The 10,743-nt window shown below is 40.8% G+C and overlaps 2 protein-coding genes across 3 annotated transcripts; both read right to left on the reverse strand.

Annotated features, from left to right (window-relative positions):
• Positions 1 to 935: 935 nt before the first annotated feature.
• LOC120674257 (rhodanese-like domain-containing protein 9, chloroplastic) lies at positions 936 to 3,935 on the reverse strand. Its single transcript, XM_039955411.1, has 7 exons — positions 3,768 to 3,935; positions 3,411 to 3,673; positions 3,128 to 3,278; positions 2,330 to 2,415; positions 2,115 to 2,219; positions 1,895 to 2,034; positions 936 to 1,294 (listed from the first exon to the last, which is right to left on the reverse strand). Exons 1-6 carry the CDS (start codon positions 3,806 to 3,808, stop codon positions 1,961 to 1,963), a joined length of 720 nt encoding a protein of 239 aa, XP_039811345.1. The 5' UTR covers positions 3,809 to 3,935; the 3' UTR covers positions 936 to 1,294; positions 1,895 to 1,960.
• A 367-nt stretch (positions 3,936 to 4,302) lies between these two features.
• LOC120674267 (outer envelope pore protein 16-3, chloroplastic/mitochondrial-like) lies at positions 4,303 to 7,472 on the reverse strand. Of its 2 annotated transcripts, none has more exons than XM_039955429.1 (3): positions 7,279 to 7,472; positions 5,350 to 5,679; positions 4,303 to 4,789 (listed from the first exon to the last, which is right to left on the reverse strand). In XM_039955429.1, exons 2-3 carry the CDS (start codon positions 5,672 to 5,674, stop codon positions 4,677 to 4,679), a joined length of 438 nt encoding a protein of 145 aa, XP_039811363.1. In that variant the 5' UTR covers positions 5,675 to 5,679; positions 7,279 to 7,472; the 3' UTR covers positions 4,303 to 4,676. The 2 variants fall into 2 exon arrangements, with proteins under 2 accessions (XP_039811363.1, XP_039811356.1); XM_039955422.1 differs by having other exon boundaries at positions 7,301 to 7,471.
• Positions 7,473 to 10,743: the final 3,271 nt, after the last annotated feature.

A 10,743-nucleotide genomic window follows, 5' to 3' on the forward strand; every position in this document is an offset into this window, starting at 1 on the left:
TTTGGGATTCAAATTCATAAATTGAACACTTTTAGGTTTAAGAAGACAATGGTGATGCTAAATGTTAGGCTTTCATCCAAATGTGACTGCTTAACAAATTAATCGGTGGCTCCAAATTAAAATGTAAGAAGTAAAACTAACGTCGTTTTCTTCTTTGATGCTGTAGTTACCAAAAAAATGGTTATGATCCCTTGGTCGGTTGGTAGCTTCACAGTCCAGATGCCAGAATAGTCAAAAAAGCCATTTAAACTTTGAGACACTTGCAATGTAATGTGACCTCAATCATCCTAGAGTTTTGATCCACTTAATGCAGGGCAATGGAACAACTGAACCAACAATTTTTTTTCTTCACATAGATAAATTTTGGAACGTGCGGCTCTTCCATAAATCCATGGCATTTTTCGTTTTGAAAAAAGTCTAAATTACTCCCATCAACTATATTCAAAGTCTGGATAACCCTCTAAACTATTGTTTGGTTCATTTTACCCCCTAAACTGTACCATTTGGTTCAAATTACCCGCCTAATATAATTTATCTTTTTTATTTCTCCACGCATAGGTGAAGTTTTGAGTTGAAATTTTATAGTATAATAGTATACACCATAATGCATGTTAGAAAAGATAGATCATAAATTTTTATTATTGTTTTGATAGGTTAAAATATTTAATAATAAATTAATCATTAGAGTACAAAATTATATGAAAACTAAATGGGAAAAACTATAAAACTTTTTCTAAATATGCATTGTGATGTCCACTACTACTCTGCAAAATTTGAAATTAAAATTCAACTTGTGTATGGAGAAACAAAAAAAATAAATTGTATTAGGGGATAAAATAAACTAAATGGTATAGTTGAGGGGAGTAAATTGAATTTTTTTTTCTTTGTTTTTTGTCGCAATTCCACAACCATCCCATCAAGCCCAAGATCAGAAATGAAGATAACAAAGAAACGGTGTATTGAGGCTCTGCTAGGTCATTACACAAGACAATCATTTCATCTGCAACTGCAATTGGTATCAAGTTCTATAATCTTTTGGGATCAATGTTCTGCAGTGGATGAGCATGACAAGATGGATAGAAAAACTCTATTACAAATCTTGAATAATATCTGCGGAGGCCTAAATACTTCCATGAATCTAGCATAGAACGGAAAGAGGAGGTACATGGAGGAAAGGGATGCTTCGGAGAATATATGCGCTGATTTGTCGAAAATTCCCTTTATAATACACATTGAACCAAACTTCATTCTTGGTCTGAACATCTGAGTAAGTCGACTTGATCATACAGTTATTCTGCAGGAAATGGGAAATATATCTGATTAGTTTGTGTTTGAGCATTAACTCATATTCTACAACGATGGGACTATGACCGAGATCTTATTTGCCAAAGCATTAACTCAGAATCTCAGATTCTACTTTATTTGCCCAAGGGCATTGGGTGAAAAATCAAAACTTGAAAAGTTGAGCCGGTCCTCTGGCTTGATACAGAACAGGAGCATTGCTCATGGCACTAATACCAAGTGAAAATCCATTGGCATCAAGTAGCCCCCCCCCCCCCTCCTCTCTCATTGGCATCTAATAATATTCATTATGTTAGGATGCTTCATACCTATGATGATATTAGGGAATTGAAGATGCCATACAACAAAGCAAATGCATGTGTACTTTTGGGAGTCAATCATATTATTAGAGTTTGAGCACTTACTTCAGTGGTTAAAATACAGTAGTAAATTCTGGAAAGTTAGATTGAACTGTATAAAGAAACTTTAGAATCAAAGCTGTAACTCATTTCAATATCTAATAATTCCAACCTATCGATTTCTAGGACAAGGATCTCTGAATGAGCATATTTAATGTGATATAGATTTCAGGGAACGGAACACAGACAATGACCTGATTATGGAAACATGGACCCTCCAATTGGAGCACCAATATGAATGGAAATGACATCAGTTGTGATCACAAACTGATGCCAGCCAAGTCAAAGAGCTTCTCTGCTTGGTCCGGGAAAAATGTTATAAACAGATAGGCACCTGCAGATGAGCGCCCATAAGATAGGGTGGTGAGCTGATGCACTAGATTTATCTGAAATAGCATAGTCAAGTAATCTTACTGATCAAAACAGTCCCGAGAACTACTGAAATCTTCCCTTGTATGGTTACAAGCCCGGCTTTCCCCGCATTCTGCAGCTCACTTTCCCCGACAGATTCAAACGTTCCTGCAAAAAATATGGCATGCTATTCATAAAAGAGGAAACTAGAAAACACTAAGCATCAACAGATTCTGTCCAACAGCTGATAGGTTTTGTTACGGTTCATGGTTTGGTACCTGGCTTCACTGTCTGAAGACCTGATGTGATGCATGCAATATTTTGGAAGCCTTCTCTCTCCAGTGTATCTGCAGCTGCTGCTGACCTTCAGCAGACAAGGGCAGAGCAAATAAGCAACGATACCAGATCATCCAAATACCTATGTATCGCCCCCCCCCCCCCCCCCCAAAAATGATTGCAAACGTAGGTCGTTCTATTATCCGTGTTAGTCAAAAAATTCAAATATTAATATGTAGATAATTATATAAACTAAGTATATATAATTTCTATACCTAGACTCATCATTAAAAGTATAGAATATAACTTGTTTTATTTGGGATGACACACGGTAGAAGCAACTAGTCGAATTGTCAAAATCGAAACTGTGCTAAAATCCTAAACGACTTTACATTCTGAAATCACATGGAGCACATTTTAAGAACAGCCCTAAACAGTATATCTGAACCAAAGCTCCTCTAGTCTAGTTGGCTAGAGGAGCTGAGGTATGGTCGCCCCACAAGGTCGCGAGTTTGAATTCCGGCTGGGACGATTTTCCGTTTGTGGGTAAAAAAATCTCCCTCGCTGTGCTCGCCGCAAGGCTTGGCCCTCTCGGGCATGGGCTAGGGTTCGGGGGGTTTTTCCGCGGCCGGGTAAAACCGTGTTGCTTCCTTTTAATAAAAAACGGTGGGGTCCGTTCAACCCCCCCCCCCCCTTTTTAAGAACAGTATATCTGAATAATCCACTCAGTTGAGAATGCAATTTGCTAGATTGACATGTACCGTCAGAGGAACTTATGGTTGAATTGCTGGGTCACAAACCTGAGACCTTCCTGGCAGACTACCAGCAGCTTGCTCTCCGGTGAAAACTTCTCCTTCACCGCCTTGGCGAAGTCCGGGTTGAGCTTGGTGAAGGGCAGCCCGAAGAAGAGCCCGGCAAAGTTGTTGTGCAACTGGCGCTTCACGATCGTCCCTTGACAACAAAACAAAATTAAAGAAAATGTTCTTAAAATTGCTGCCACAAGTTTGAGAACCCACAGGGCTTCAATTCAAACTTCACGGTATTGCATTTCCTGCAAGAAATGCAGGGAGTTATTCCCAATACCAATGTCGTTGTCCTGGTTCTCGATGAAGAGGGGCACGTGGGTGGAGGACTTGATGTACGCCCTCTCGCGCTGCGTCCTGTCCCTGATGTCCAGCACCGTGAAGCCCTCCTCGGCGACGAGCCTCTTCGCCTCGTCGGCGTCCACGAAGCTCACCTCGGCCCGGACGGCGGCGGCGGCGCAGGAGGTTCTCCTCCTCCTCGGGGACAGGCTGAGTCCGGCGGGCTTGCAGCCCTGCCTGATCCTCACGGCTATCCAAGAACCTCTGATGAAACATGCAGACAAATTCTTTAGATTTCAGAAGAGCTTTACACTGAAGAATGAAGAGGGGGAGTAGACTGGAAGAAATCTTTGCTTACCTAAGAGGAGAGAAAGCAGTGGATAGGCCAACATCTGCCATTTTTGACCTTCACTTGATTTTTCCACTTTTGAGTCTTTTTGGTTATAAATTTTCTTTTCTGGGGATTTTGTGAAGGTTTTTGAGGGAGGGAGCAAACTGCAGAGCAGAGCTCAGCAATGGATTTTGCTGCTGGAGCAAGAGTAGGAGGAGGGAAATCTAGGGAGCCAATGGGATTGCGCCAAGTAAGATCCATGGAGTAGGAGGAGAGTGGAGCCCAGATGGCATATATGGATCTTGTGTGCTTGGAGCCTCTTTTTGTTCTGATTCCTCTGGTTTTGGACATTTGTGCTGGACAGACCACCAGCCTGGTAAGGTCTTGCAAGATCTTGTATTGTATATGGCTGCTGAATCTATCAAACTTTTGAGAAATATTTTTCTAGGAAATTAAACTTTGTTCCAAGCATGACGAGCAACAATCTACCAAGATGCTAGACCATAGATGAACACCAACCATTGCAAATGTGCAGATAGCATCACATATGGAAGCATGAACCAAAAACGAACAATATGTCAGATTAAACCACCAGTGACAAAGCCATACACCACTTGGATAAAATGTGAACGAGGGCAATTTGCAGCAGAGTACGGAAAATCTGATGCTGCCTTAACAGACAAATCAGTGACTTCGATTTACAATTCAAACTTCAGGGCACCAACTAGCACATAATGCTGAAAAGTACTTTCCAAACATGTGTTTAGATCGGGACCATTGCAAGTCTACTACCTCTAATATGAACAGACTACTTTTTGTGTGGTTATATTGATGGAAAGAAACTCTTCGTTGCTGATGATAAAACTATTCTACTAGCATGTCTGTAGCAGTAAAGGAACTCCTCTGAAACGGATACTGCTCTTCCATTCAGGATGGCTAGTGGTGGCCTTTCTCTTCTTCATCAGCAGTTCTCATACCAGTGACATCCAGCAGTACAGAAGTCAAAGCGATTGCAGACCCTGACAAGAAAGCGGTCCGGGGGCTCCCAACTGCACGAAACATCAATGCCAGATTAACAATTTAGTATTTGCTTTATCAAAAAGCTCATTGCGCAATGCAAGAAAACGATCACACGTATTAGGACCATCAGAGTGGGAGAGAAACAGGAGGTATTGTTAAGAAATGGCCTTCTCTTTCCATGTTTAACGTGTAAGGCGCAAAATTATGTCAAATTAGCAGTGAAGCATAGCCTATCATTTCAAGTTGAAATTTTCCAAAAGGTAATTAACATAGCAGAACTTCTTACGAGTTACGACACATGATTCCTGTATATGAAGAATTGCACACAGCAAATCTAATACCAAAGTAACCTTTGCAGTACGACATTTCTCATTAATGCAATTGTAAACTAACGGAGCAACTAAAGTTCCTCTAGAGGTAAAAGCTAATTTCTACTATACAAGAATTTTCCCAAACTTGATTGCCCCAGAGCCAAATAAAATTGAGGGAACTGGTACGAAATAAATAGGTAAAGTTCAAATAAAACAGCATCAATAGTTCACATAAGTACTGCTAACTGAAAATTAACAATTGGAGCAAGATGTCGTACCTCTGAAACCCATAACAGCACCAGTAGCAAAACCAGCAGCAACACCATTAAAGATGTCTTTCTTCATCCTGTACTTTTCAAGAGCCTTCTCGACGCCAATATATGTAGCTCCAATAACTGCAAAGCTTGCTGCATAATGCCCACACACCTTGCCAGTTCTGATCAGTTGAGGATACTTGATGTTACTTCCAACCTGAGGTCCATCATACAGCATAGAAACTAGTGCACCCCACACACTGCCAGCAGCTAAACCAATGCCTGCAACCTTGCCTGTCTTCATGACAATTTCCTCGTCCACCGAGGCTCTCAAGTTGGAATTCTCCATGCTCCCTGTCAAACAGAAAATGACAGATAGTACAACAAGAGAATGAGAATTTGGGATATCAGAATGAGTATTACCAAATTTATCAACCACAAAATGCATTAAATTGATGATGCACAGACTAATGAAACAATGACACGAACTAGAACCAATATTGAAGTTATGATTTGCGATCAGCGATACCAAAGACATCCAGTTATTTCTTCATGGTAGATACCAATGTTATGTTACACTACCTTTATTTTCATTTGACTAAGCTACAAAAGAAAAAAGTTGCTAGTTGGTGGAGGGAAAATATAGACCGTGGCTTCGAACATATGAAAAGTTAGAAGTCTCTGCTGTATATATTTCACACATCTATATAAAACATTCTACCACCTAAATTTGCAGAAGCGTTGGAGAGCACACACTCCATATACACAGCATATTGCCATTTCCAGAATATGGCATTTCAGAAATCATGATCATGATAACATACACAGAACGACTTTTCTGAAAACTTTATGATTTCAACTTATGCATGTTTCACTTCAACCCTGTACTTGGAGGAACATGTGCACATTGTTTGTTCTTTCATCGATGTGAAAATGAAAAAAGAATAATCCATTCACAACCCTTTCTTATTAAAAGTATGATGGACATTGAAACACATCAAATTTTCACCAATATCATTCACATTTACAGAATTACAAAAAATCAATTCAAAAAGCAAAAAAGCTGATAGAAAGATTGACATACTATCATTTCTTCACTAACAATGTTGAGGTAAACCAGCATTAGCTCCCTAACACAAAGAGACAGCAGGGATATGCTCGAAAGTGTTAAAAGCCAGGTTTGTGTACAAAGAATTCACCGAATACTATATAGGTAAGTTGTAACGGAAGCGCTGTACCACCCACAAGTCCACAAGGAAAGAGAGCATCCTACGTATGGGCTAAGGTTCAGTATGGGCTAAGGCTCAGTAAGTGATCTGCGCTGTACCCACAAGTCCTCAAGGAAAGAGAGCATCCTTGTTTACTCAAAAAAAGGAAAGAGAGCATCCTTGTTTACTCAAAAAAAGGAAAGAGAGCATCCTACATATGGGCTAAGGCTCAGTAAGGATCTGCACGCTTGGGATAATGGTATGATCGTCAGTTCGCCACAGCACACAGATTTCAAAACTATACCAAAAGACTACTGGAGGACTCACAAGGAAAGCCTCTGTTCCAGATTAATGTGCTGCAGTAAACAATGTATGATTATACACATCAGACTAACGAAACAAGCAGTTGCAAACAGACGCATTCTTCACCAACCCCAGTAATGTTCTCCATATACTACAAGGGAAATAGCATGATCCGATTCCGATCTCAGGTGCGTACTTCTCTTCTCCAAACTTTTAGGAAATATAAGAAGCTACGCCATCCTAACGAAACCATGGGGTTGCAGGATAAAACAACGCAGCACACAAAAACGACGAATTAACGGAATCTGAATGCAGAAAACGACGAAGGATACGGATCCGTACTCTCGATCGAGAAGAAAACCTAAGCGCTTAGCGCGGCGTAATCCATCGAATCCAAGCAAAGCAAGCAAGCAAACCAACATTAGTACCCAACGCAACGCACAGGAAAGACGGGAGCGGCGGACCGGGAGACGAGTGGAGGCCGGCGGGGCGGGCGGAGGATGCAGCCGGCGTTGTGCTCCGCGTCGGCGGCGATGCGCTGGGAGCCTGCCTTGCCTCCCCTTTTCGCTTTGCGGTGGCCGTGCCCGTCCTCTCCTCGGCTTCCTCAAGGCGAGGCGAGGCGAGGCTTGCGCTGCAAGAAGATTAGCGCCTTGTTTTTAGACCTCGACCTGCCCGGTGTAAAATTAGGCCCCATCTTTTTTGCGCTCGCGAAGGAAATACTCCGTATAGTACTAGTAATTACTAAACATATATAAGATATATAAATGTATTGATTATAGCATACAAAAACTTATCTTGTATACTATATGTACTTTAGGATTTCATGTTTTCTATTTTACCTGCTAAACGTTAATTCTAAATGGTTTCGGATTAATTTGTTCGGATTCTGACTAACTGATTTATTCAAGTTCTCATTAGAATTCAGATTGACGTACCGTAGAGAATTATTGCTTGCTTTAAAACTACTAGTAGAGATAGAGATAGAACTAGATAATTATGTCCGTGCACTACTACAAATAAAATTGATATAAATATTAGACACGTATTGGCACTCGTGCTAGTGGATCTTCAATTCTTCATGGCTAGATAAATAAAAATTAAACAAGTTGAAGGCATGGTTTCAAAGGCGGCCAAATCCTCTGGGCTCGAGGCATAAAAATGCAGAAAAAGAGGGGGCTCGTGCTTCTCTTGTTCAGGTAAGAACGAAATTGACCGGTGGTGGTTGGTCGAACCTCCAGTTTGAACACGAAACCATTCTGACTTGATCCTCCTTTACTCTCTTAATTGTCTCTGTTCGGCAGACTGGACCTAGAGTGGTATGAGATAAAAATATTGTTGTCTGATTGGTGGCTAGAGACTAGTGCTGGAGCGGTATGAGAAGAAAATACTGTAGGGCTGGAGGCTGGTACACCAACCGAACACGATGAATTAACGTCGAGCTAAGTGACTTTGCGTCCCTCCTTTTCGATTAGAGGACTAGTTCAATTAATGAATTCGAGTGCTCTATCAGCTTACCATTGGAACTATGCCTACGCGACGCCCTCCCCGGAACGCAAATGTCCTCTTTCGCTTCGCCCTTAGGCTTCGTCTAGCTAAAAAATAGCAAGGTTGCTGATGAATGGACAGGAGACCAACCAACGCCCTAACAGTCGCTACTGCTGCATCCCCCGCTTGCTCTAGCGCTGGTGGCCGGCCGCTTGCTCTAGTTTTTTTTTGAGCGGTTTTTTTAGTGGAGCTAAATTTGTTTCAAAACTTTTTTACCAAAATAGCTCCTTCAGCTTGTTTAAAATACATAAGAAAAATAAAATGTTCATAATACCCTTCCTTTCTATTTTATTTTTTCCTTTTCTTTTTCTTTTTATTTTATTTTCTTCCTTCTCTTTTCTCCTTATCTCTTCTCCACCCGTCGCTTCCTCCTGCAGCCTTCTCCTGCTCCCCGTGCCACCTCGCTCCTCGCGGGCCGCAGCCCCAGCCCACGACCACCACCGGCCACCTCCTTCTTGCGGCTGCCACCAGCCACCTCCTCCTCGCGAGCGGCGCCTCGACAGCCCCACCTTAGGGCAGAGCTGGCAAAGGGCATACTGGAGCCGCGTGGAGCCACGTTTCCGGCTCTTCCTCGTGTGTGGAAGCCGTGAGAGGCTTCATGGGTGGCTCCTGATGCAAAATACACCGTTTGGCGGAGCTCTGCCATAGAGACCCTTAACATGAGGCAGAGAAGCTAGTCATCTGGTTCCATTCTTATTCCAAAATTTTTACTCAGTTATTAAATTCTATTACCTGTTTGCTTAGAATTGTTGTTCAGAGGATATATTTACAAAGTCAACATACTCCTTATTTATTGTTGAAAACACGTGAGTGTCGCATAAACCATACCAGTATATTTATATCTACTTTTAAAGCAAGTAAAGTTTTTCATATAATTTTTTGGTTTGGTCTATCTTATGTCATTGATAGGTGGCTCTTATTTCATCTTATATCCGAGTCGGATTAATCTTCGTTCACGATTCAATCACATAAATTCCTACAGATTAATATAAAAACAACTATATGTATTCGATAGTTATAAGAACTACGCCGGATCCTACGGAGAGAGGACCTCCCTCCCCCCGCCCCCGACTCGCTTCTCTTGGGTGTTCGATTTGGCGGGTACTAGGAGTGGGATTGGGGGCCAGTTTGGTGTGCTCCGATCCGATTCGAGGTCCTCCTTAACTTGTTTTGTGGACGGACGGGCAGATTCAATGGGTTTGATATTGCCATTGCACAAGTGGAGGGTTTGATTTGAGCGGACTCTAATTTGTTCCGGGTATGATGTGAAGGGGCCGGTTGACTACTGCGAGTCCGCGATTGTGTTTTCTGAAGCAAGCAAAGCAACACAATCGGAGTGGACTCTAATTTATTTGTGTGGATAAATCTCTACCTCTATTATTTCTAACCGGAATTCGAATAAATTAATCAGAACTCGAACAAATCAATTCATATCCTAGTAGGAATCTGAACAATCAATATCTCACGCAGTCACAACACATCTTATACACGGAGTGAAAGAGTATAGTATAAAATTTGTGGTCTCATGTAGGTCTGGTAAAATTTATAATACCCATAGAAACGCACAACATGACTTGTACACGGAGTGAAAGAGTATAAAATTAATGATCTCATGTAGATCTGGGTAAAATTTATATTAACAGTAGCAACACACTAGCACTATATATGCTAGTCTATATCTCTACTATATATATTTTCTAAAGCAAGCAATATTTCCTCGATCCGTCAATCAGAGTCTCAATCAGAATCCGGACAAATCAATCCGAATCCTAATTAATGGGAACCTAGATAAATCAATTGGAATCTAAATCGGAACCTGGATAATCAATATCTCACACAATCACGGCACGATATGTACATGAAGTGAATGAACATAAAATTAGTAGTATTATATAGATCTATTATATAACTTGTAGCAACGTATACGTATGCGCACTAGTAAATAAATAAATTCCGAAAGTTCAAATTCTATCCCATCACTCCAGCGTGCCTTGGCTGCTGTACGTAGTATTTAGGGCTAAATTGTAAACTGTACGCATGTAGCAGGTGCTCCATGCTTGTTTATAGAGAAATATAAAGATTTATAACATCAAATAGTTGCACTCTGAAAATATAGCTAACAAAAAATCTAATGATACTTAATTAGTATCATAAATGTTATTATTTTGTTATATAAATTTGGTCAAACTTGAAAAACTTTAACTCTACAAGATTCTTGAAATGACTTATAATTTGGAATGGAGAGAGTACCAATAATTTTTATGTTCAAAAAATAGTACCAATAAATAATTTTACATTCCTCATGCAGCCAGGCCACTACGTACGTCTAGGATTGGAGTACTGTACTCGTCAGATCAGTCTG

The sequence above is a fragment of the Panicum virgatum genome, chromosome 2K (genome assembly GCF_016808335.1).
Source record: "Panicum virgatum strain AP13 chromosome 2K, P.virgatum_v5, whole genome shotgun sequence".
Lineage (NCBI taxonomy): Eukaryota > Viridiplantae > Streptophyta > Magnoliopsida > Poales > Poaceae > Panicum > Panicum virgatum.